The sequence below is a fragment of the Phocoena phocoena genome, chromosome 19 (assembly GCF_963924675.1).
Source record: "Phocoena phocoena chromosome 19, mPhoPho1.1, whole genome shotgun sequence".
Lineage (NCBI taxonomy): Eukaryota > Metazoa > Chordata > Mammalia > Artiodactyla > Phocoenidae > Phocoena > Phocoena phocoena.
In genome coordinates, this window is record NC_089237.1 from 15,426,817 (window position 1) to 15,454,233 (window position 27,417).

At 43.7% G+C, this 27,417-nt stretch overlaps 1 protein-coding gene across 1 annotated transcript in view; it reads left to right on the plus strand.

The window, feature by feature from the left end:
* The first annotated feature begins 13,607 nt into the window (after window positions 1-13,607).
* The window catches only part of MARCHF10 (membrane associated ring-CH-type finger 10), an 83,620-nt gene continuing 69,810 nt past the window's right edge, over window positions 13,608-27,417 (plus strand). Inside the window, exons 1-2 of the mRNA XM_065897454.1 lie at window positions 13,608-13,697; window positions 22,671-22,790. Coding sequence (XP_065753526.1) covers window positions 13,608-13,697; window positions 22,671-22,790 — 210 coding nt within the window. The remainder of the gene's footprint in view (window positions 13,698-22,670; window positions 22,791-27,417) is intronic.

The following is a 27,417-nucleotide window of genomic DNA, read 5'->3' on the forward strand; positions in this document are numbered from 1 at the left end:
TTTGGCCTGAATATTCATCTGTCCAGAAGCGTGTTTAATAATCACATGAGATCCCTGATGTAGCTTTTCTGAAGCCCGAGTCTTGTTCAGAGCTTGGTGATCGGTCCACAAATTAAACTCTTGGCCAAACATATATGCCTTGAGTTTATCCAAAGTCCAAACAAATCAGATATCCCTTCTGGACAGAAGTCAAGTTCTTTCCTTTGGTAATAATTTCTCAGAAATTCAGAAAAGCAGTATGTTTTATGTTCTCAAAGTTCTTATAATCACATCCAATCCTGTATCAGCTGCATCAGTTGCCATAATGAAGGGTTTCAAAAAGTCTGAAGCTTCCAAACTGGATAAAGAAATCACAGCCTGTTTGAACTCTTGAGAAATATCCCAGCAAACTTTAATAAGTTTGCTCTCTCTTTGTAAAACAGCACAACAGACTGGCTACAATTCCAAATGAGGAAAATTCTGAGGGATCCCCCAAAGGACATGCTGTTTTAAACTTAATTGTAGAGAGTTTGCCAATCTCTAGTAGAGTCTACTTTATTCTACAAGAGAATCATATCTCAACTATTTGACCTATGAAAGCCCAACAGGCATTATGGCTGCAAGCCCCAAATTGGACACACCTTCACGATTAGGTATGAGGTCACAAAATGTCACTCCCTGAAATTCAGGATAAAAAAAAAATATCAATCTAAAATTAACCACCATGATATTAGCATTTTAAAAAAATAACAAGCTTTTGGAGATGTTTTATAAATTCATGGGGTGATGTACCTTGATGTATCCTCAGACTTCAACAAGGAGAATTAAATCTACATAATACAAATAATCATGATAGCTACCATTTGCTGAAGAAGCTATCACGTGGCAGGTTCAAGGCCAGAAACTTTGCACTTGCTATTTCATTAATCCTCACGCCAAGCTGGTGAGGAGGCTCTGACTGTTCCCATTGTAACAGTGAGGATCTCAGGGTGTGAAGAGGGATAAAAGCTGTTCACTAGCATACAGCAAGGGCCATCGATGAGATTCAAACCCAGGGCTTCTCAACTCCAAACTATGCTGTCAATGGTGTAAGTGGAAGAGAAATGGTCCCATAAAGTTGAGTAAAAAGGCAGTTAACTGAAACAAAGATGAGGTCAAAAAAAAAAAAAAATCTAAAGCTTTGAGGTGAATAGTCCAAATCAGTTATCTGGACTGAAACAGCTCTGGAGGGAAGGAAGGTTATTCCTTAAAGCCTCCTCGGCCTGCTAGATATATCACTCAAGAACACTCAATCCCCTTTGATTTAATTCAATACTCACCGAACCTTCAGATCTTTAATTTGATCTCCCAGGGATGCCTTTCCACCAGGAGGAAGTACCTTTTGTGGAGGAAGTACCTTGTGCATATGACCAGGGCTGCCAGCTTTAGTCTCTGGGATAAAGCATCAGCTTGGTCAGGTGGAGGACATTTAGTCTCTGCTGAGTGGAATTACTGGGAATCAGTTCCTATAAAGATCAGCGCTGAATTAACTAAAATGGCATTTCTGATCTTAAAAGACCAAGGACCCAATCCTGGGTCTTCAGTGACTTCCATCAAAATGTATACATAGCCTAGAGGGTTCACCTTGAAACAGCCTACTAGGCTCTCTAGCCACCTTAATTACATCAACAAAGGAGCACTTTTAATGAGTGACGTTGAGATGATCACATTGCATACCCACAGTCTGGCCAAATTATCTCTATGGGGTGAATGCAGAATGTCACAACAGCCCATGCCATATTCAATAAGCCGTTAGCTAGTTTTAAAAATTAATCAGATGAAACAGACTTATGGTTACCAAAGGGGATAGGAGGGCTGTGGGGGAGAGAGATATTAGGAGTTTGGGATTAACATATACACACTACTGAATATAAAACAGGTAAACAACAAGGACCTACTATATAGCACAGGGAACTATACTCAATATCTTGTAATAACCTATAATGGAAAAGAACCTGAAAAAGAATATATATATTATATATGAATATATTTTATATAAATATATATATATATATATATAAAAAACGGAATCACTTTGTTGTACCCTTGAAACTAATACAACATTGTAAATTTACTAAACTTTGATAAAAATTTTTTTTTAATTAATCAGATGAATCCCCTACCCAGAGGGGTTCTGGAGGAGAATCCATGAAGCTTTAAAGAACTACGTGCCCACAGTCCCCTTCTCAGGAAAGCCACTCCTAGAGATTCTATCTGTAAACAATCTGCCATGGCACATAGCTTGTGCATTGAATGAAGGCAACGTCACCTCATTGGCCTCAGCTGATGAGAACAGAAGCCTGTTAGTCACAGTGAGGCCCAGGTAAAAAAACGACCATGTTGTTTATGACGGAGCCCATCTCCTTCTGGGGCCACTTGGCCTGAAGCTCTATGCCCATCAGGGGAGCTCCTGATTGGATAATGACAAAGCGACCTAGTTAGACTCTCTCTTAGGAAGAGGAAATACTCAGTGGACAAAGAGAGCATGGGTTGTTCCAGATCAAGTGAGTAGCTGGGCCAGGTCTCATGAGGTGCCTAACACTTGGGAGGCTTAGAAAGCATAGCTACCCCTCTGCACAGCTTACTCTTTGCAATGAGTTCAACATTGCCCTCAAAAATGTGATTTCCAGGGCTTCCCTGGTGGCACAGTGGTTAAGAATCCTCCCGCCAATGCAGGGGACACGGGTTCGAGCCCTGGTCCAGGAAGATCCCACATGCTGTGGAGCAACTAAGCCTGTGCGCCACAACTACTGAGCCTGCGCCCTAGAGCCTGCAAGCTACAACTACTGAGCCCATGCACCTAGAGCCCATGCTCTGCAACAAGAGAAGCCACAGCAGTGAGAAGCCCACGCACCGCAACAAAGAGTAACCCCAGCTCACTGCAACTAAAGAAAGCGCACGTGCAGCAACGAAGGCCCAATGCAGCCAAAAATAAAAATAAATTTTAAAAGTGTGATTTCCAAAACCTAATGCAGAGTCTACTTCTGAAATTTTATACTTGAAGTTGCCCTTTGCAGAACTCTTAGATTAAACTGAAAATTTTCTTGACACTTATTTGCAAACACCAAATATCTCAGTCATTAGAATCTATTATCTACTTAAGTTGGTTTTTTTTCCTTAATTTATTTATCACCTATTAGGGACACCATGCAAAGAGCAACGAAGAGTAGGATCCTTTCCCCAACCAGGAATTGTGTTTCTTCCTCACTTTAATATTTTACTTTCTTGGCATTTTGCTCTTTAAAGCTAGAATGAATCTTATTGGTAATTTACATGCCAAGCTCAAGTTTACTCACTATACACTGAACCAGGAGTTGCTCAGTAAATTTTTACAGGCTGACCTCTGGCACTCTCACCCTCTTTCAAGGGCACCATGGTACTTTTCATAGAACTTAATTTTCAGAAACACTTGAAATGTAGAAGAGTTTAAAACTGAGACATGAAGTGATGTCTCCAAACTTTGTTATTTAAAAATCTTAAAAAATATATGATTGACACACATACACATTAAATAAAATCTTAAAATATGCCTCAGAAAGTAAGGCTACTGATTACTGAGTGCTTCCTGTACACCAAGTATGATGGTAAGTGCTTCACTTGTCCTGTCTCATTGAATCCCCACAGCAACCTTTTGAGGTAGAAACTATTATTTTATATAGATGTTGAAGTAGAAGGAGAAAAATCTGGGTCCAATATGTACCAAGATGTTTTTCTTACTAGGTAGGTAACATCAGGGATTTGGGAATGGGAAGCCCTGCTTTTTAATATATATATAAATTTATTTATTTTTGGCTGTGTTGGGTCTTCATTGCTGCGTGCGGCGTTCCCTAGTTGCGGCGAGCAGGGGCTACTCTTTGTTGCGGTGCGCGGGCTTCTCATTGCGATGGCTTCTCTTGTTGCGGAGCATGGGCTCTAGGTGCACGGGCTTCAGTAGTAGTGGCACGTGGGCTCAGTAGTTGTGGCTCACAGGCTCTAGAGCGCAGGCTCAGTGGTTGTGGTGCATGGTCTTAGTTGCTCTGTAGCATGTGGGATCTTCCCGGACCAGGGCTCGAACCCATGTCCCCTGCACTGGAAGGTGGATTCTTAACCACTGCACCACCAGGGAAGTCTAGAAGCCCTGCTTTTGAGCCCTGGTCTTCCACTTACCATGTGTCCTAGGGCAGGTCACTTCTCTTCGACTATCTCACCTGCCTTTCAACTTCCTTCACTGTTAATCATTAATCGTTATAATTATTTTTATTTGAGGGGGGCCTAGCTCCAACAGAACAAACTCTCTACCTACCATTTCCCTATTATAGTTTCAATGCAGTGTGTCTTAAAGATTTTGCGTTTTTAAGCATTTCCTTTTGAAAAGCACAAACCATGGGGAGAGGTCTTAGGTTAGTACCTACCAGTTAATGCTTCAGTTATCAGTTGATGCTTTAATAAGGATTACTCGATAGCTAGCTGAGAACAAGAACAGAATGTGGGTTGGGCTACTGGAGATGGAAAGGTACTAGGGGTTACGGAAGGACTAATAAAGGTTGGACGACAAAATGCCCAAAACAAAGACTTCACCGAAGTACGTTTGCTCTGGGCTCTGCCTGGCTCAGGATATGCCTTAGAAGTTGATATAAAGTCAGGGAGTAATACTCAGTGTGTAATAGAGTCTCATCTGGCTGAAGTATGATTGAAGAAGTGCTGAATGAGGAAAACCAAGAATGTGAGCCCTGGGGAAGGGATTTCACTCCCCAGGGAGTAAGGAGTTTTGAGAGCTTCATAACATGGGGCCAATGACATTGGATCTATGCCGATTATGGAACAGGGAAAATGGTGGCGATAGGGTGTGGAAGACAGGGGCCCAGGGTGTGGATAGGAGGCCCTTCTGATAATCCACTTAAAAGGTCATGCAGCCTAAAACTAGAGTGGTGGTGATAAGAATAGAAAGAAGGGTGTGATGCTGCAGGAGACATGGACGTCAGCTGGGTTTGTGGGTTGCTGAGAAGACACCCAAACCACAGACACCTGGGGATTCTGGGCACTGATGAAAGGTCCAAGAATTTCTATTCTCCTTTTTCCCTATTCTCTACCCAGTCAAAAATGCCCTAACTTGACACCAGTTGGCAAGTTATCAAGTGCCTAAATGTGCACAATAGATGAAAGAGAGTCATCTTTGCCTGTGAAAACCACAGACAGAAATAAACCTGGCAGAGGGTGTGTCTAGCACAGGTTCCAGTGCCTTCTTTCTAAACCTGTGGGCACTAGTCTAAGCCTCTAAGAACCTCCTACCTTGGGAAAGGCAGCCAAGATTACTGATAACCAAGATATAACTGGGTTCCTGTCTCGTTTCTGCCACTGATGGGGTGCCTCCCTTAATTATTTATTTCTTCCTTTTAATGTTGGATCAGATATTTCAGAGATCCCCTGCACAGCTCAAACTGCAGGGCTGCACTCTTTCCCTCCTCTATCCGTGTATTGCCTTTAATACTATTTTATTCAGTTAAAAATACTTTCCCCTCACGTTTTCTAATCTCATTTTTTGTAAATCACAGCACTGAGTCGGGGCAGGAGTGAAGGCCTCCATATCTGGGCTTTGGACTGGGCTTTGGACTTCAAGACAAAGCCATTCCGCCTCCTCCTGCTCGCCGCCATCACCGCTTTGCCTTCCCGACCGCATCCCGACTAGTTCCCAAGGCAACCGGCGCAGCGCCCACGTCCGGTTTCGGGACCGCCTGGCCGCAGCCCAACCCCGCCCCCACGGCCGCGCTCCCCGCACCCAGCTCCCGCGCGAGGGAGGAGGACCGGGTTGCCAAGGAAACGGGAGGACGCCAGGCAGCCGCCCCCACCGCCTCCGCCCCTAGAAAGCCCGGCCGCCGCTAAAAGCTGCCTCCGGGGAGGAGGAGGAAGAGGGGCCGGTAGAGGGAAGGGAGAAGAGCGAGGAGAAGGAAAAGGAGCACAGGGACGGCCCCCGCACGATTGATGGGCTGCTCCTCCGCCCTGGACCAGTCCGCCTGCCCCGCCCCTCGGCCCCTTTAGCCCCTCGCAGGGGGAAAAGACTGACCCGAAAGGTAACGGCCCGGCTCGGCCCGGCCCTCCCCAACCCTGCCCCCGCCTGATCCTCCGAGAAAGTCGGGGCAGTAGCGGGGGGATCACCTCTCCTTGCGACTTCTACGATTCTGGAGGGAAATCGGGCCTGAAGCCTGGGAGCCTGGCCGCTCCCTCCTTCCGGCTGACCAGAGCCTCCGTATTTTTCTGCCTCAAAGAGACAGGTTTGGGGGCTCTATGATCATTTATTTGCACCCTGGCAGCGGCCCCTCACGTACATAACTTCCCCGCAGACTACCCTTTTCTGCAGGTCCAGGAGAGGTATACGGATCACGGCCTTTCCAGCTCCTGAGTGCGAAATTATTGATATTGTTGAGAGCATCGAATTGCTTGTCCAGCCTGTGACATCCCGGCCCAGTCCCAAAGTTAACGAATTACACGTTGAGTCTCTCTTCTGGACTTGATGGTCAGTGTATGCCCGCCCAGCTCTTTCACGGTTACACAATAAAATGAAGAGTCACCGCCAAAGAGCTTTTCTCATAAGCCCTTTATAGCACAGCACCTCCCACCCCGCCCCCTGATTTCCTAAGCAAATTGGATGGAACCAATCTACCATCTACCCCGTCTTTTTCTTTGGTCACAGTATTCTCTGAGGAGTGCAGTGTTAGGAAGATTGAGCCCAAATCACTCATCTTTGTTGCTTATAACTCAAAATATTTTTATAAGTTAAGATTTAAAAACCCTTTAGACTTTATGTTTTGTTCAGATTTTCAAAGTTCTAAGATTTTTGAAAGCTAAACAAATTCTGTAATCTTTGTCATTACGTATTAATTAATTAATATTAATTGTGTAAAAGGATGAATAAGGTCTCCTGCAATGCTTCTTCCCAGCACCCAGTTATGGAAAGGGGGGTAATTTATAAACCTGATGGTCAAGTATAAATATAGCCATTTAGATTTTGGTTCAAAGGAACCCTCAGCCGAAAGAGGGGCTTACATTTACATTTTTCTTTATAACTGAACCAACAAAATATTCACTTTAACGACATTTCTAACATGAGAACACGGTAAGAAAACAGTGAAATCGCTTGATTGTTAATAAAATGAACTCCCTTCCAATCAATTCGTTTGACAAACGTAGCCATAGAACAGAAAGACAGCGCATATGATTGTTTTTTAGAGAACTGAAATACACTCTGCCATCAGATTTTGTTCTCCTTAGGGAAATTCGGTTTGAATTCATGGGAAGTGTACACTAGAGAGGAAGACATATGTCACAAAGTTCTTAGAATATTCCGCCCTAGAATTTTGAGGCCAAGATGAATCATGCTCACTTTTAGCAAAGCAGGACTTCCTTTCCCACATGCCTCCTCCTGCCTTCTCCTCTCCTGCCCCCTCTCCCTCATTTAACATGGCTTCTTACGTAGATTTCTAAAACACAAAATCGGTACATTATCGCCAGAGACTTAAAACAGAAGCGTGCATAACCGTGAGTGGATAGTAAATTGAAAAGCAGTTCAAAGGTGAGAAACGGAAGAGAATACAGAATGCTATTTTAGAAACATGTGCCCTGCCCACGTTTTATTATCACTCTCCTCCCCTCCACCTGTCTGTATTTGCTAAGAAAACAAATTTTTTTTTGGCTTCAAATGGCCATCTGGTTGAGGAAGGCCACAAAGCTGAGATCCACGAATTAAGCATGATCTCATGTGGATTTATTTCCATAGAGTTATTTCCGTTTCTTGTTCCTCCTGGTCCGTTTTTAAACCTGAAGTATAGTATGAAGTTCAAGTGACACTTGAGAATGTTTGCCTAAACTGTGGTGATCTACCTACTATCTCCTTGATCTGTCTATAATAATCTGTTTCCTTGGGGCCTGGAGTATTTGTTTAATCCCACAAAGCACTGACGTGCTTAAGAGATTAAATGTGGCACCATGATGCTTCTAAATATTCATTTTACAGTAGAGTACAATAATAGAGAGTTTATGGGAGGGCAAAGAGACTTTTGCAGGCAATTTTAAAGTCCTTTATTTGTTCGGTGATTGTGAAGTCAGAGGTAACCTAGCAAGGAGTAATTCAATAGTGTTATTTCCTACCTATTTAGACAAAGTGACTTCATGCCTCTTGATTTAGAAGCCTCCTTAAAATTACACTACATTAAAGCCAGGATAGATTAGTTGGCTTTTCTATGTTAATTTTGTAACCAAAATGTGTCATCCAAGTGGACTCTGGGATGTGCTCCCTTAGTGACCATTAACATATTTTCATTACGAATCCTTATGTACTCTGCCTGATTAATATTCAGACAGGTTTTTCTTTCCAACAGTAGCAGCAGGGGTCCATCTTTCTGCCGGTTTTAACACCATCGTTTTCTGAAAAGCGTTAGCAGCAGGGGTCCATCTTTCTGCCGGTTTTAACACCATCGTTTTCTGAAAAGCGTGGGAACATAACTTTATTCTATGCAGGTACAAATTCACATGAAAAGTTAAAAGTGGTCTTTTAAAGTAGAGTTCCATAAATGACTATTAAAATGCTCAGAGACAAAATTTAGATTTTGTGTGTCATCTGTGGATCTACCTATCAGAATGTAGTTTTAGATTCTGACTCACAAAGACCAACCTTCTATAATTGAGAGAAAATATTCCCCAAGGGACCAGAACAAGTTCTTAGATGATACTGCTTGGGGCTCATGATAAACCTTTTAAGAGTTCATAGTGACCAGACCAGACATTGGGCCACGGTGAGTCAGGGGCAACCTGATTCTGCCGATATCTGCACAAACGGAAAACAAAAACAAACACAAACCGGAAAAGGGAAAGAAAGCTATAGAATGTAGTCACTTGAGGTCAGGGATGTTGTCTGTCTTATCCTGCTGTTTCCCCAGAACCTAGAGCAGCACCTCTCACGTGGCTGTCATTAAAAAGTATGTGTAGGAAAGAAGAACCAAGCTGGAGAGATCACGCTTCCTGATTTCAAACTTACATTACAGACCTACAGTAATCAAAATAGTATGATATTGGAAGAAAAACAGACACACAGATGACTGCAACAGAATAGAGAATCCGAAATAAACCTATGCATATATGGTCAATTAATTTATGACAAAGGAATCAAGAATATACAATGGGGAAAAGACAGCCTCTTCAATAAATGGTGTTGGGAAAACTGGACAGCCACATGTAAAAGAATGAAACTGGACCCCTATCTTACACTGTACACAAAAATCAACTCAAAATGGATTAAAGACTTAAACATAAGAGATAAAACCATAAAACTCCTGGAAGAACACTTAGGTAGTAAGTTCTTTGATATTGGTCCTGGCAATGATTTTTTAAATGTGACATCAAAAGCAAAGGCAACAAAAGCAAAAATCAACTAGAACTACATCAAACTAAAAAGCTTCTGCACAGCAAAGAAAGCCATCAACAAAATGAAAAAGCAACCCACAGAATGGGAGAAAATATTTGCAAATCATATATCTAATAAGGGGTTAATATACAAAATATATAAAGAACTGAATAGTAAACAAACAACTCAATTTAAAAAATGGGCGGAAGATCTGGACAGACTTTTTCCCAAAGAAGATACACAGGTGGCCAACAGGTACATGAAAACGTGTTCAACATCACTAATCATCAGGGAAATGCAAATCAAAACCACGGTGAGCTATCACCTCACACTTACTCGAATGGCTTTTATCAAAACGATAAGAAATAACAAGTGATGGCGAGGTTGTGGAGAAAAGGAAACCCTTGTGCACTGTTGGTGGGAATGTAAATTGGTGCAGCCATTTCGGAAAACAGTATGGAGTTTCTTCCAAAAAATTAAAAATAGAATTACATGTGATACAGCAGTTTCACTCCAGGGTATTTACCCAAAGGAAATGAAAACATTCACTAACTCAAAAAGATATATGCACCCCTATATTCACTGCAGCATTATTTACAATAGCCAAGACATGGAAGCAACTGATGAACGTATAAAGAAAACGTGGTGTGTATCTATAGTGGAATATTATTCATCTATTAAAAAAAGAAGGAAATCTTGGCATTTGTGACAACATGATAGACCTTGAGGGCTATGTGAAATAAGTTAGAGAAAGACAAAATACCATATGATCTCACTCATATGTGGAATCTAACAAAACACCGAACTCATAGATACAGAGAACATAAAGAGAACATACAGAGAACATAAAGAGAACATACAGAGAACAGATTGGTGGCTGCCAGAGGCATGGAGTAGGAAGTGGGTGAAATGGCTGAAGGAAGCTAAAAATTACAAACTTCTAGTTATAAAATAAATAAGTACCGAGGATGTAATGTACATCATGGTAACTATAGTCAATAATAATGTATATGTCAAAATTGTTAAGAGAATAGATCTTAAAAGTTCTCATCACAAGAAGAAAAAGATTGTAATTATGTGGCTGACGGATGTTAACTAGACATACTGTGGTGATCCTTTTGCAATACATGCAAATATCGTTGTACACTTGTAACTGATATATTGTTATATGTCAGTTATATCTCAGTAAAAAAAATATGTAGAAATAGGACTTCCCTGGTGGCGCAGTGGTTGAGAGTCCACCTGCCGATGCAAGGGACACGGGTTCGTGCCCCGGTCCGGGAAGATCCCACGTGCCGCGGAGCGGCTGGGCCCGTGAGCCATGGCCGCTGAGCCTGCGCATCTGGAGCCTGTGCTCCGCAACGGGAGAGGACACGGCAGTGAGAGGCCCGCGTACCACAAAAAAAAAAAAAAAAAAAAAAAAATGTAGAAATAAATGAAAGAGCTTCACTGGACAATAAGCAGGAATAGCGTGGGACCTTTGATGACCTTATAGATGAGGTCTAGTAGACTCACTATGAACGGTGCCATTTACTAACTCAATGTTTTGGTCATAAATTTAGACAACACCAGTCAGAGACAAACTTCTTGAAAGCATCGTTTCCACGTCCTTACCTCCCATTTACGCAACTCAATGCAATCTATCTTCAGCCCTGTCATGCCACTAAATGCTCTCACCAAGGTTACTAATATTCCCCTCCTTGAAGCTTGCACTTGGCAGCATCTATGAAACTGCACCCACCTGATTCTCAGTTTTCCTCCTGCCTCTCTGGCTTCTTTCCAGAGCTCCTCTTCCGCTACCTACCTGTCCTTAAGATCCAGTGGTCCTCAGAATTTTGTCCTGGGTCATCCTCCTTTCTTCAATAGCCATCCTGCCTTCAATTTCAGTTGTGACCAAAATGCCAGCAACGCCCAATTCTTTTCTTCTCTAATCAGCTCCAGAGCCCTACGTCTAACTGCTTACTTAACATCTCCATTTGCTGTCCCCCAGCCCCTTCAAAGTTCACATTACCTTCTCACAAACTTCCTCGTCCCTGCGAGTTTTCTGAAGGGAATGTTGGCATCGACCAGCCAGCTGCCCAAGCCGGTAACCTGGGCCTCCATCTCCCATCTCATTCGTATTGTCAACAATTCCTGATGATTCCCTGCCCTGAGTATCCCTTGATTCCATCATGATTAGAGCGTGGGCACTGGCATGAGACTCTCAGGGTTCAAACCCCAACACTTGCACCTACCAGTTCTGTAACCTTAGGCAAGTTACTTAATCCCTTTGTGCCTCAGGTTCCTCATCTGCAAAACAGAGATATAATTCTTCTTTTTTTATTTTATTTTAAAATTTTTTGGCTGTGTTGGGTCTTCCTTGCTGTGCGCAGGCCTTCTCTAGTTGCGGCGAGCGGGGCTACTCCTCGTTGTGGTGCGCGGGCTTCTCATCGCAGTGGCTTCTCTTGTTGCGGAGCACGGGCTCTAGGTGCACGGGCTCCAGTAGTTATGGCACACAGGCTTCAGTAGTTGTGGCTCGCAGGATCTAGAAAGCAGGCTCAGTAGTTGTGGTGTGCGGGCTTAGCTGCTCTGCGGCATGTGGGATCTTCCTGGACCGGGGCTCGAACCGGTGTCCCCTGCATTGGCAGGCGGATTCTTAACCACTGCACCACCAGGGAAGTCCCTAGAGATATAATTCTTGCCTCAGTGTGGCTGTGAAGATTGCTTGAGCTAATATGTGTAAATGTTTAGACCAGTACATAGCACTTCCAGAGGCTCAATACCTCCCCCTCCCTCCCTCCAGTGTTGAGACCCAAGTCTGGGCACCACCTTATCGGGATTAGTCTAACATATCCCCAGTGGCCCATCCACTTCCCTTCATCCTCCGCCGCCCCCACGCTCCATCCAGTCTCTATACTACAGCTGGAGGGACCTCTTTTTTTTTTGGCCACGCCCTGCAGCTTGTGGGATCTTAGTTCCCCGACCAGGGACTGAACGCGGGCCCTTGGCAGTGAGAACCTGGAGTCCTAATCACTGGACCGCCAGGGAATTCCCTGGAGGGACCTTTAAACATGTAAATCTAATCATGTCCTCCCCCGATTGGAACCTGCCAGTGGCTTTACATGACTCTTTGAATCACGACCTCCAAGGCCCCTCATGAGCCAGCCCCTGCCTATCCTACAGCCCTTCTGTTACTGTTCTCTCCTCTCTCTGCTCCAGCCGTACCAGCCCCTGAAGCCCTGAAGCCTTGAAGCCTCTGTACCTGCTGTCCTTTCTGTCCCAGATCCTCTCTGTTCCACTTCTGGCCCAGCTCACTCCTTAGCAAACCCAGTGTCATTTCCTAAGGAAAACCTTGCCTCCCCCTCCCCCAATGACACTTTCTCAGAGAACCCCATATTTCTGCTCCATTGCACTTATCACCATCAGGGTCCACTTGTCAATGTTCAAAGACTTGGGATTTGAACCCAGAGAGTCTCACGCCAGTACCCATGCTCTGATCATGATGGATTCCAGGGATACTCAGGGGAGAAAATCATCAGGACTTGGTTTTTATATGGATGGGGCAGGAGAAGGAAGTGTGAAGAAAACTGCCCAGGTTACTGGCCGGGCAGCCGGCTGGTTGATGCCAACATTTCCTTCAGAAAACTTGGAAGGAGGAGCAAGTATGTGAGAAAGTCATGTGGAGTCTGAAGGGGTTGGGGGACAGCAACATTCATTGCCATTCTTCCAGGCTAGATGGTAGCAACACAAAGGCCGGGGCCATGTCATCTTGCCGACCGCCATACCCCAGAGCCCAGCAGAGTGTCTGAGTTGGAATAGGGGTGTGATCATTTGTTGAGTCAATGAATTTAAGTCACCAGGGGCTCAGAGCTTTGATCATTGCTGAGTTAGCTAGGTTCTTGCGTTTTCTCTTCTGTCGTGTGGTAGAACTGCTTCTGAATCAGGTGTCTGCCAGTCTAACTCCCTATGACTAACCAGAACAGGCTCACTGAAGCCAGCCCATGAAAGTGGCTGCATTACTTATGTCTGGAACAAGACGGCCGTAAAGGCATCGACACCCATACAAAGAGTCCTTTCAGTCTGAAAGGAGCATCTGTGCCTTTCCAACAATGGATATTAGATTAATAAGAGAATAAAAGCAATTATACTAAGAAAAATCCAAATATGGCAAAGCAACAAAGGATGATATCACAGCACATTTATTTATCTTTTATATGCAGGTCACGGATGAAGAATCATGTTGCATGAAGCAAAGGACAGGCAGAAGTTCGTCAGTGATGTTCAATATCTGCGGGACATGCAGCATAAGGCGGGCCCAGAATATCAGGTAATGGCAGGAAGTGGGAGTATCTTCTACTTTCACTTACGGTATTCGGAGAGAACTCAGGCTACAGTATCAGTATATGATAAGCAGTGATAGCTTTCTAAAATCCAAAACCCACACTGACTAGCTGTGTGACCTTGAAAAGCTACTTTACCTCTCTGAGTCTCAGTTTCCTCATCTGTACAATGGGGATAATAGTCTCCACCTGATAATATCGTCATGGAAATAACATTTTTCAACTAGTTAGCACAGAGCTTGGCACACAAACGTTATTAACCAATGACATGGGGCTTAACCTGGATAAACCAGCCACCAAGAAAAAAGACATTAAGGAGTTAACCGGGTTACCCTACCATTTATAAAATAACACGCCCTTCCTGTTGTCCTCCGGCCAGAAGAAAGGTGGTTAGCGCATTCTACAATAAGCTAACTCTTCGTCACCCTAGCTACAGTGTTTACAGGCAAAACCAAAACAGACAGGGAGCCTGAGGAGTCATGATGTAATTACCCAGAGCTGGCATAGGACAAACTTGCCAGGCTGGGTTGTGGGATTCTGGGAGCAGTTAGAAAGTGTCACTCAGCCTGCTGGCCGGAGGTCAGCCCTCGCCAATCAAGGAGGCAGGTCCTCAGCCTCAACTGAGGATCGAAAAGCGCTCCTTCCCTAAGGAAAATACAGGCCTGCCGTCATCAGGTTTTCCTCCTTCTTAGCAATCTCAAATATAACTGAACCTCCCGGGGCACCAAGGAAACCAGAGCGATCTCAGTAACCTGATTTCACCTGTGTAGCACAGCTTAGCTCTGAGCCTGGAAATGGAGCCAGCAACTTCCTCCTACACTTGCCAGTCCACCTCCAAGGCTGTAAAGTTGAGGGAGTCTCTACAAACTAAATAAGAACATAAACATCTAAACGGGTCACACTGGGGGACCCTCTCCTCTCCACAAAGATGCCTCTGCCACACAGCCCAGGTTTGGAAATACTTGTCTGAAATTGTCTCTAGAACAGGCACGTAAGAAAATCAATCTTATTATTTGATGGTCTCTGCTGAAGAAAACCGCACAACTGCATGGCTTGGAGCCACTGCAGCTTTATTTTCTAACTTCATCTGGGCTTTCAACACTGTCCTTGTTAATAAGGACACTTTCAACACCGTCCTTATAAGTAATAATATTTATTAAATGCCTACTATGTCCTGAACAAAGTCCCTGCTCTCCCGGAGTTCTTATTCTAGGATTGAGAAACAAACTACACACACAAAGTAAAGTAAATATGTAAGACAATATAATGTATATGATAAATATAATGAGGCCTATAAAAGCAGAGGCAGTAGGGCTGGGGAAGCCTCTTTGACGAAGTAGCATTTGGTCGTGGAGGTAAATGATGGGAAAGCGCCTACCAGAGCGTCCCGAGCAGAAAGAAAGCAAGCGCAGGGGCCCTGAGGCGGGAACTAACTTGGAGCGCTGGAGGAAACAAACGAAGGCCAGAGCGGCTGGAACACCAAGGGAGAATGCGGACGAGGTGGCTAGGACCAGATGGTGTGGAGTCTCTCAGGACAAAGCTTGGTATTTGGAGTTCATTCTTAGCCCAGTGAGAATTACTGAATGATTTTAAGCAGGGCAGTGGTATCATCTGCTTTACCTTTTTTTTTTTTTTTTTTTAAGATCACTGTGGCTGCTGTGTGGGTAAACAACTGAAAGGGGCAAGAGAAGCAGCAGAAAAACTTGTAAGGAACCTGATAGAAATTTAGGAGAGACCAGCGTGGTGGGAGCAGGGGTGGCGAGAAGTAGCCCGAACCAGGATATAGAAGCAGCGCAGACATCTTGCTGATGGACGGGGAGGCGGAGTGAGGGAAAGAGAGGAATAGAGGATGACTCACTTCAACATGTTTTCTTGTCCATTAGCTCCCTCCGTTATCACAGTTTAAACTTTACTTTTTTCAAACCTCCCGTCCCCATACTTTCAACAAGGACCGTCTCTTCCTGTTTTACATACACGTGTAACCAAACAGAGAATCTGAGGCCGTCAGGTGGGGAGCCACTCAGCTCTTCCCCTTCTATCCCAGGCTGCATGCCCGTCCAGCCCTCAAGTCTCGATGGGTGAAGGACAGTCTCCCTCCTGGTGCCGGACCTGAGATCTTGGTCCGTGGCCCTCTGTCTCCAGCCCCTCTCCATCCATGGACCTCTCTGCTGCATCCTTGGAATTTCTCTTCTTCTTACTGGCTCAGCCCACAAACATGCTCAACTCTCTCTCATACTGAGAACAAAAGAACAAAGCCGTCTGTGGACAATGTGTCCTTTTCTAGCCACAGCCCTGGCACTTCCCAGTCTCCAGATGTCCCCAAACAGTCAGCTACACTTCTGTCTCCACTCCGCCCCGCCATCCCATTCATGCCCTCACCTGCTGCAGCCTGGCGGTCTCCTCACCTCCCCTGAAACGGTGCTCGCCGAGGTCAGTAGCGAAATCAGCAGACGCCTTTGTAGTCTTTGTTTTCTGAAGCTTTACCTGCATTTGGCGCCATTACTCTTTCCCTCTCGCAACATTACTTCTCTGGCTTTCTGACATCGCACTCTCCTGGTTTTCCTCCTGTTTCACTCACATTCCTCTCCCTGCCCCTCACAGGTTAATTCCCCGAGCTTTCCATCAGCCCAATTTTCTCCTAATTCACAACGCCTGTGGCCCATCTCATCCCCTCCTATGTTTGTAACCACCACTCATACACTGATGACTTGTAATCCTGTGTCTTCTCAAAGTGTCAGAATCCCATGCACACCTGCCTGCTGGATGGTTCCATCTGGGTGTCACACGGGCACATTGAATTCAGTGTGTCCACAGTTGGACTCCATGTGTCCATCCCCTGCCATCCTCTTCTGTAGCCCCTCTCTGAAGACAGTGACGCAAGCCTTCCCTGACTCCTTCCTCGCCCTCACCACCCATATCCCCCAGCTACCAAGTCCTGCTGAGTTTACCTCAAACCTCATGAGCTTGTGCCTCCCTTCTCATCCTATGGCCATCGCCCTGGTTGCAACGTCCATAGTTTAGCTCCAAGACTATTACAATGTCCTCATAACTGGCCTCCTGGCCTCCAGCCTTGCCACCTTTCAGACTGAAATTTATGTAAAATGCAAACTATGTAATTCGGTTGTTTCCTCTCACGTAGAGGTGTGTCCCAGACCCAAGAACCACAGCAAGACCAGTCCAATCCTCGACCACTTCTCTAACCTCCTCTTCCCTCTTCCCTACTCTCTCGACAAGGGTGGTGAAGACCATAGTTGTTTGTTTTAATATTTATTTATTTGTTTGCACTGGGTCTTAGTTGCAGCAGCCAGGCTCCTTTAGCTGCAGCTTACAGGCTCCTTTAGTTGTGGCTCACCACCTCCTTAGTTGTGGCATGCGAACTCTTAGTTGTGGCATGCGGGATCTAGTTCCCTGACCAGGGATCAAACCCAGGCTCCCCTGCATTGGGAGCATGGAATCTTAACCACTGCGCCACCAGGGAAGTCCTAAGACCATAGTTTTAACTTAGAACTAAAGGGAACCTCTGTATTCCCAAAGCACCCTCTTTAAAAAACAAAAACAAAAACCCCTTATTGAGGTATAATTTACATAGCATAAAATTCACCTGTTTTAAGTTTAAATTGACCAAATTTGCCATCATTGCCATCAGCTGATTTTAGAACGTTTCCATCAGTCCAATACCAAAGCACCCTTTTCATACCTCTTTTTCATTGCTGATGAAATTGTATTGAAATTGTCTTTTGTGTGTTTTCCTATCAAACTGGACTGCAGCTTCCTAAGGGCAGGGACAGAGTCTCACTCTCCTCTGTGGAACCGAATGCCTTGTCATTGATGAAAGCCAGCGTTACCGAACTTGACCACCAACTCTTTATCAGACATAGATCCAGCTGACTTGTAACTAATCCTCAAAGTTAAATCCACCTTCACTGAGCATTTTCAAAACCACTCACCACAAGGTCTGCAAAGATAAATATGGTTGTCTTTCATATGTTCTGAGGATTGTCGAATTAAGTATATAGAAACCCACAGAAATGATTACTTTGACGGGAACAGCAATGAGTTATATTATTGACTCTGTCCCTTGCCTTGTTCCAGAAAAGATTTAAAGTTGGGGTTTAAGAATTGCATGGCTTTAATGACCCCTCAGTTACTTGGTCCATATACGACCTTTGTGTATTTAGATTATTTACTAAGGTAGAGTTTGCACTGAATGGATATTGAAACCTTGGGCCATCGATGAGCTTGGCCGGTTACTCGTGGACATCCCAGCTTTCACGAGCAGCCCAGCGATGTGCAAGGGATTCCCTGTTTCAGGGTGTACAAATAGTGTAAGACCTACTGACCAGATGTGACTCCCAAATCATAGACGTTTGCCACACATGCCTTCCTGAGATGGACTTGCCTTTAATGAACTGACTCAGATCGAGGCCCTTAGAAACCTCCTGTATACACTCTTCCTGCTATAGCCTAAAATATGGGTTGGTAGGTACCAAATTAGCAGTGACTTTATAGGTCTGTCTGCTAGTGGCAGGAGAGGAAGGTTAAACCCACCCTGAATTATTTTGATGCTACTCCTTTCAGTGGTTGGGTGGGACCCGTTTGAAAAAAACGAGAGGAGATAATTTGGCATATTACATGCTATTTCAGAATCGGGTGACTAGTACATAATTATACGACATCTCAGAATTTGGCTCTATGTCTTCAAGGGTGTTCATGCCGTGTAGCTTTCTTCCCCCTTCTTTCCGTCAAATGTGTTTATGTAACTTGTGGCGAAATTTAGCCATTAATGTCCACTGAAAGCTAGAGAGAAAGATTACACTTGGAGTTCCAGGATGATTTTCTAGACTACCACATGTGTTCAAGTGGGTTTTATTTCATGTCGCTTATTCATTCTGATTCTTCCAAGTGCAGATCAAACAACTAATATGATGATATAAACTTGTTCAAGGACGTGATGGGTGACTATACCAGGTGGCGAGGGTTTGGGGACTGTCCACTCAGGGGGTTGAGGGAATGGAGATAATTCAACTTTCCCTCCCGTAGGAGTCATGGGGAGGGACACGTGACATGTGTGTTTCTCTGCTCTTCACAGAAGAGAAAAATAAACTCAGGGGGATATCATGGCAAACTCTTTACACCTTTGATTTCTTAAAACCTCTTAAAACTAATGAACTTCGATAACGCCCCCAGTGACAATTAAAACCCCAAACTCTGAGACGTGTTGGATCGTAAAAACAACAACAACAAAAGAAGCGACTGAAGGCAGGTCCTACTTCCCAAAACACTCACAGGGTTCAAGTAACAATAACCTTGACAGAGGCCACTGCTGATGAAGAGGTAGAGTTGGGTCATAGTTACGATGTGGGTTTTTTTTTAATCTTTATTGGAGTATATTTGCTTCACAATACTGTGTTAGTTTCTCTCATACACCAAAGTGGATCAGCCATATGCGTACATATGTCCCCATATCCCCTCCCTCTTGAGCCTCCCTCCCACCCTCCCTATCCCACCCCTCTAGGTCATCACAAAGCACAGAGCTGATCTCCCTGTGCTACACTGCTGTTTCCCATTAGCTGACTATTTTACGTTCGGTAGTGTATATATGTCGATGCTACAATGCTTTTTAGGCCAGAACCATGAGGCTGGGAAGTGTCCCTGTGGTGCATGGCTTCTTAAGGTACCAGGAGCCCGGATGATGACTAAAAGAATGGGGCTGGTAATAAAGGGAACAAAAGAAACTTTGAGCATCGCTGTGGGTTCAGAAAGCTGTAATTCTGAAGAAAAAGCAGTTTGCAGAGCTCCCTCAGTTGGCTTCCTGGGGGAACGGGCAGTCTTAGGAAACAGACCTCTACGTCCAGGGGAGAAAAACAAGGATGAACTTCAAGTCTTTTTTCTTCCACAACCAAGATCAGAATCGCATTATTTAGCAAAGGCTGAGTTTAGAAAAAGGAGTAAACCAAGAAATGGGATTGGAAACAACCGCTAGAGCCTGATGGTGGTGGTGGTGGTGATGACGATGGTCATGATGATGAGTTTTATTGAACGCTCACCGCGAGCCGGTCACTCTGCTAAGCGTCTTACCAACAGAGCCTCATGCTCTCCCGGCAATCTTGCAGCATAGAGGCATCTCCCTCTCGCAGATGAGGGAAGCAAGAATCCATGGAGTTAGTCAGCCTGCCCAAGGTCACAACGCTAGAAAGTGGCAGAGCTGTGGTTTGTCGTGTTTACCTGTACTGAGTTACGGTGAGTCACAAAACCCATGTCATCCCCCACAGGCACAGATGCACATTCTGCGTCCTGCCCTACAGTGGTGGCTTCTGCACAGAAGGCAGCCTGACCGCGAGCACTGCAGTCAGAGGGACGGGCTTGGGGGGCGAGGGGGCGCGACGCGAAAGGAGGAAGCCCCGATTCTCCGCAGAAATAAGAAAGAAGAAGTTACTTGAAGCCTCCCGTTTCAAGACTCGGCCAGTTTTGTCACATGAACAGAAACTTATTTATAGCAATCTAGCTCCAGACACGTGAAATTGAAAGGGAAATAAAGTTCCAGAGTAAGGGGAGCCCCTGGTGATGATGAATTACAAATCTGTTCCTTCTCCCCTTCCTGTGGATTTCAGGCGCCTCTGCCCCTGTCCCTTCAGGACCCTCCAAGCAGAAACAAAACCAGCATCAAAAACACCAAAAACATCATTCACTTTACAAATAACAAGAAAACCAGCCCCTGACGGGGGTGCGGGGGGAGGTATGGCTAGGTTCTTGCTGTTTCTAGGACTGGAAGTCCGAACTTGGCTCTGTCCCCGTGTTCCTTCTCAGCGAAGCAATAACTTGGAGAGGGCTAACGTTTGATTTACACGGAAAGATTGCTTGGCTGTTTCAAGATAAAAATGAGGAAGTACCTACCTTGCCACTGGTTTCTTCTCCTGGTCCTCTGTGAGAGGAAGGATAAGGAATCAGAGGGGAAAAACATTTTTTTTTTCAACGTTGCAAACCATTCTATTCCTCCTCCCCTTTTGGTAAAGAAATACTTAAGTTGCATGCATTCTTGGAGAGAAGTTTCAAAAAACACTCCGCCCACAGGAATTCTGTTCATCCCACCAAGTCTGCCTCGGTCCTGCGTGCAATAGCTAACACAGGCTCCTCCACTTTCAGCCCATCAGCATTTTCTTCTTGTGCCTTTAATACAAGTGGGTTAGGATAACAGAGACATCTGTGGCTCCAGGAAACAATACTCTACTCCAGGCCAGAGCTCCCCCCTCAACAGGGAGCGCCAATCTGAAGTCATCGTAAAGGAATAAGAAAAAAGAGGCCCATATTTAGTTGAACTCCATTAAACTCTCCAGCTGGCTCTCTTTAGTTTTACCTTGGTTTATTCTATTATTTGGTGTCTGTTTGTGTAACTGATTTATTATAGTTACTACTATTCAGCATTGGGCGGTGGGGGGGACTTCTTATTTATTAAAACAAACACTATCCAGGATTATTAAAATGGGTTGCTGTCTATACGGCATCGTTTTTGAAAATAAACCCAAGGGGAAAAAGAACCCCACCATTTTGGGGTGCTCTCCCTTTCCAAGCAAGGCGGGGTGAAACAGCACCTTTCTCTTGGGAATCCAGGATTCCACTAGCTGTGGGTAACTGATTCACTGTTCCCAAGTCCAAGTGGTAAATGTTTTATTAATATCAGGTCATTTCTACTCTTAACCTTGTAGCAGAATATTGGCTTTCTCCTTGGCCGTGAAATTCTGGCAAGTCCTTCTACATCAAGGAAGGAGATGCATTTTCTAACAGAGGGGAAAAGATGGAGAAGGAGTCTTTCCTTTCTCAACACAGGCAGGAAGAGGGAGATGGAGGGCCTAGTTGAGAACAATAGTGTCCATCTTTACACTGTACTTCTTTACAGTGGGTAATTTGGCCCTGGTAGGACAAAGGTGAGTTCAGTCGTTGGATCTATAGAAATGCTGCAAGAAGTTTTGCTATTTTGGAGTATTTGAAATATCAGTTGAAAGGGAATTAAGCCAGGGACTTCCCTGGTGGCACAGTGGATAGGACTCCGCACTCCCAATGCAGGGGGCTCGGGTTCGATCCCTGGTCAGGGAACTAGATCCCACGTGCATGCCACAACTAAGAGTTCACATGCCACAACTAAGAAGCCAGTGAGCTGCAACTAAGGAGCCATAACTAAGACCCAGTGCAACCAAATAAATACATAAATATTAAAAAAAAAAAAGAAAGAAAGTGAATTAAGCCAGATAGAGAAAGACAAATAGCATGATATCACTGATATGTGGAATCTAAAAAAAGATACCAATAAACTTATCTACAAAACAGAAATAGACCCACAGACATAGAAAACAAACTTATGGTTATCAAAGGGGAAAGGGGGGAGGGATAAATTAGGAGTTTGGGATTAACATATACACACAACTATATATAAAATAGATAACCAACAAGGACCTACTATATAGCTCAGGGGACTATATTCAATATTTTGTAATAACCTATATGGGCAAAGAATCTGAAAAAGAATATGTATATACATGCACACATATATATGTATGTATAACTGAATTACTTTGCTGTACACCTGAAACTAACACAACATTGTAAATCAACTATACTTCAATTTAAAAAAGAGAGAAAGAGAACAGAAAGAGAAGTAAACGCAGTATATTGGGTACTTCCTTAAGACGGCAATTGTTGGGTAAGTACTTAACAAAACGCCTCTTAGTATGTCTGTTGTTTGAACTTATTAAGGCAGTGACTAATATTTTTTGACCTGACATTTTGGGCAAAGGGAGGAGGGAGTGATGCCTGGGGGAGTGTCTCCACACCTGGTGACAGGTATTGATGAACACTTAGAGATGGACGCCTGTATTGCATGTTTCTCACAACAGGAATTAAGTATAAAGTTATCAAAGCTAGCTGTGGACCTAAACCAAAGAAGCATCTTTTTTTTTGTTCTGCAGGCTTGCCTGAGACGACAGGAATACAGAAGAGACCCAAATGGGAAGAAACGAGATCCATTTTGGGGACAAGAGACAAATTTTGAGAGATCCCGGTTTTCAAGTGGGTCACCTTCCAAACAGGTACTTAGAATGCTGGGAGACGCTCTTTTGCTGCGGGGTGTGTGTGTGTCTGTGTGTGTGTCTGTGTGTGTGTGTATAACTGACTTAGGAAAAAGCCAGCCCCAAAAGGAGATGCTGAAGAATCTTAAAGGGCAGGGTAGGGAGAGGCAGGGGCAGGAGCTCTCGCCCTGGGTGCCACCCCTGCCCCTCCTCTGCTGTGTGACCTTCCCCCTTCACCCTGGTTGGGCCTCACTCTTCTCTCCTGTAGACCAATGGAGATGGTCTCTGAGGTACCACCCAAATCAGAAATGCTGCAATTCTTTGATTTTAAGAGTCGGAAGCACCGGGCCTTCTAAAGCACTGCATCATAATATACCTATATACCTATATCTATGCCTACTTGATCTGTCTACATTAATATAGACATATATATATATATATATATATATATGTAGGCTTATAGTCTTACCCATTGCGTGGCTTAGTATAGTTGTTATTTCAAATAGAGTAAAATGCAGTAATAATTGCATCAGGTAATAACTAGAAATTGTTCAAATATTTTTGTCTGGATGATAGCAGTAAATAATAAGATCAGTAAAAGATGATAACAATAGGGAAATGATGATTACAGTAGTAGTAGTTACCATTACCTGAGTGATTGCAATGTTCCAGTACCGTGCTAGGCGCTTTATACCTATTCACTTATTTAATTCTCATAAATCTCTCTATGTTTGCCTCATTTTACAGATGAGAAAACTGAGCCCTAGAAAAGTTAAGAAACTTTACTTAAGATTTCACAGCCAGTACGTGGTGGAGTAGAGTTTTTTTTCTAGGCAGTCTGACCCCTGAGAGGGTGCTCCGAACCCCTGAGCTATATGATCATATTTCATGTTTAAGATCTTGTCTGTGTAAGAGTTTTACTTCTCCTATGCAAGCACTGAATACCGCAAGCTGCGTTCAACAATGGTTGTTAGTATGGCAAATTAAGACGAGTAATATGCCTTTTATGAATTCTTATTTAATGTTTTATGCCTGAAATATACTCTAGAGGACGGACTCTCTTTTCTATCACTGGTGTGGATCCTCAAGATAGATCCTGGATACCTGATATCAATCAAGTTCTTGTTGGGGTTTCTTCTTTAATCGAGGATGTTCACATGGTGGTTATTTCATGTTCGAAGGACACCTTAAAAACATCAGTGATTGATGTTTATGGATGTATCCCTGGGAGAGATCTATATTCCCTATTAAGGAACATAAAATCACACAATAAAATATTCCACCTAAAGCCTGAAGGTGAAAGAGACTATCTCACAATGTCGGCAGCGCTGAGAAGAACACATTGCCTGCATCTTTTCATGTTAGCCAAGGACTAAATATAATGCCTGCTGCTGATTAAACTTAGGGAGTGAGATTAATCCAAAACTTAAATCTAGTTTGGCTCGAACAACACATTTTTAGCATTAAGATAAATTCTCACAGTTTTGCACTTAGAAACAAAAATCAAGGACAGATGAAAAAAATGTAATTTCAGTCAAACAGTAGCATGAAGCCATATTCCTAGTTTGGAATTACTAAACAGATGGGCAGCTGGGTTCTTCTGTTTTCATGCAAAGACTCATATGCAGAGTCCTGGCCATTTCGCATGGCAACACTCATGCATTTGGGATATTCTAGAACTTGAAGGTTCACGCTCCTCTCCACAAACTGTGTTTAGGGGACAAACTGGTGACAGATTCCTGTAGTTCCCTTCTTCATGCTACACAAATTACTCATTCTTTAAGGCATCATTGCAAAACACTCAGACCACATCTGAAAAAGGATGCAGCTGTACATATAAAAGTAATTATGAAATAAAGACAAAAATATGTGGTAAAGTGCATAAAACTGGCAATTTCTAAAGCACGCGAACAGGATTTTTCATGTTTGCTTTATGTCACCGCACCTCAGTTTGTCGGAGAACTTGGAACAACATTACTTGATACTCTCGATTTTTTCCAGATGATGCTATCCCAAGGGTTTGGGTACTGACTGTACAAGTAACTTCCAAGTTGCACCTTCTCTATCAGGAAGAGTGACAAGATTCGAATTTTCCACAGTGAATTTCACCTCTGCTTTGCTCCCTGTATTACAGATATTCTTTGGGGGATACTGGAGGATTTTGCCTCTGGATACAAAAGTGCAGGAAGGTCAGGGTGAGGGGAAGTGTCATGGAACGCATGCTTGTCAACAGCCATCAGGACTGTGTGTTTATAATCCCAATCCCTCCTCACTCAATCCTTCGACTTTTGCCTGGTACAAGTGAAGCCAGAGAGCCCTTATGACATTCAAACCAGAGCCCAGAAATCTTCAACTCCCACAATCATGGGCTAGTTTGAAGATTTCTCCTCCCAGGTTTGGACCCCCACCCAAATTCTGTGAAAATCTGGTTGTTCTTAAACCTTCATAATCTGGGGCTGCCCTGCTCTGTATCAAATCCTGAGGGAATGCAGAATTTATGAAACCTCTTTCTACAGGGTCCCCAAGGCGAGGGAGATCCTAGAGCTAGTTTCCCAGGATAAGAATGCTGGCACCAGGACTTCCCTGGTGGTCCAGTGATTAAGACTCTGTGCTCCCAATGCAGGGGGCCCGGGTTCGATCTCTGGCCAGGGAACTAGATCCCACATGCATGCTGCAACTAAGAGCCCGCATGCCACAACTAGGACCCGGCACAACCAAATAAATAAATAAATATTAAAAAAAAAAAAAAAAAAGAATGCTAGCACCTCCCAAAGGAGAACCCAGGCCGGACTGATGCAATTTCCAGAGCTTAGTGTATGGAATGTCACATCAGGCACTAGAGCTGCAAAAGATCCTCGGTCAATCAGAAAGTGGCAGGAGAAAGATAGAGTCCAATGAGACAGTGTAAACCCAACCCAAGCCCTCTTACCTAGGGAACATTTCCCTGAGTATTTTCCTTCTAGACATTGCTGTGGCTGAAAACTCAAAAGAACATTTTATCCCTGGTTTGAGAAGGCAAGTTCATTCCCTGGTTGAGTGGGCTGTGTGACAGTGGATTGCTTAATCCATGGAAATCTTTCCACTGTACAATCACGACGCGAAGCGTGCTACCACCAAATTTTGACCCTTGTATTGCAACTTCCATCACTTGTCCATTCCTTAACCCAGTCTTAAACCATCACAATGCTGATGGGCCTGGAAAAAGTGAGGCATTTACCATCAAGTAATAGATCCAGTATCAAGATGCCATTTCTAAACACCTGCCTGGGGGTGGGCAGATCCCCAGATAAATGCACAGTTAACATGGCAGCCCCTCCCTTATGGCACAACCTCTTCACTCCGACCCGTGGCTTTAACCGTTGGTTATGCAGAGATTGTGTTCAACCTAACACCAAGATAAAGCAATCACTACCAAGCCTGTGCTGAGGGGTTCTTTAAAGCATCACCTCCTAGAAAAGGGAACCCTCCTATATACGTTGTTGGTGGGAATGTAAGTTGGTGCAGCCACTATGCAGAACACTATGGATGTTCCTCATAAAACTAAAAAGAGAATAACCATATGATCCAGCAATCCCACTCCTGGGCATATATCCAGACGAAACTATAATTCAGGAAGATACACGCACCCCTATGTCCATAGCAGCACTATTCACAATAGCCAAGACAGGGAAACCACCTAAATGTCCATCGACAGAGGAATGGATAAAGAGGACACGATACGTATATACAATGGACTATTACTCAGCCATAAAAAAGAATGAAATAATGCCATTTGCAGCAAGATGGATGCAACTAGAGATTATCATAGAAGGGAAGTAAGTCAGAAAGAGAAAGACAAACACCATATGATAGCACTTATACGTGGAATCTAAAATATGACACAAATGAACTGAAATAGAAACAGACTCAGGGACATAAAGAACAGACTTGTGGTTACCAAGGGGGAGGGGCTTGGGGGAGGGATGGAGTGGGAGGTTGGGGTTAGCTGATGTAAGCTTTTATAAATAGAACGGATATACACACTGCTACATTTTAAATGGATAACCAACAAGGACCTACTGTATAACACAGGACCTTCTGTATAACACAGGGACCTACTGTATAACCTACTGCTCAATATTATGTAACAACCTAAACGGGAAAAGGATTTGAGAAAGAATAGGTACATGTATATGTATAACTAAATCACTTTGCTGTACACCCGAAACTATCACAACAGTGTTAATCAACTATACTCCAATATAAAATAAAAAGTTAAAAAAAAATCATTAGTAAAAACATACACACAGAAAAAACCCCACAAAAGCACACACGCACACACACACACACACAAAATAGAATGGATCAACAACAAGGTCTTACTGTATAGCACAGGGAACTATATTCAATATCATATGATATAACTGAATCACTTTGCTGTACAGAAGAAATTAATACAACATTGTAAATCAACTGTACTTCAAGTTGTAAAAATTACAAAAAATAATAATAAAGCAGCACCTCTTAAATACATTTAAGTTAGTTGTGTGACACAGTACAAAGAACACTTATCATCAAGGGTTCCCTCATTACAGTGTGAATTCGGACAAAGCACTTTACTTCTAAGTACTTCAATTTCTCGTCAAGGAGATCCTTATTATTATGCTAT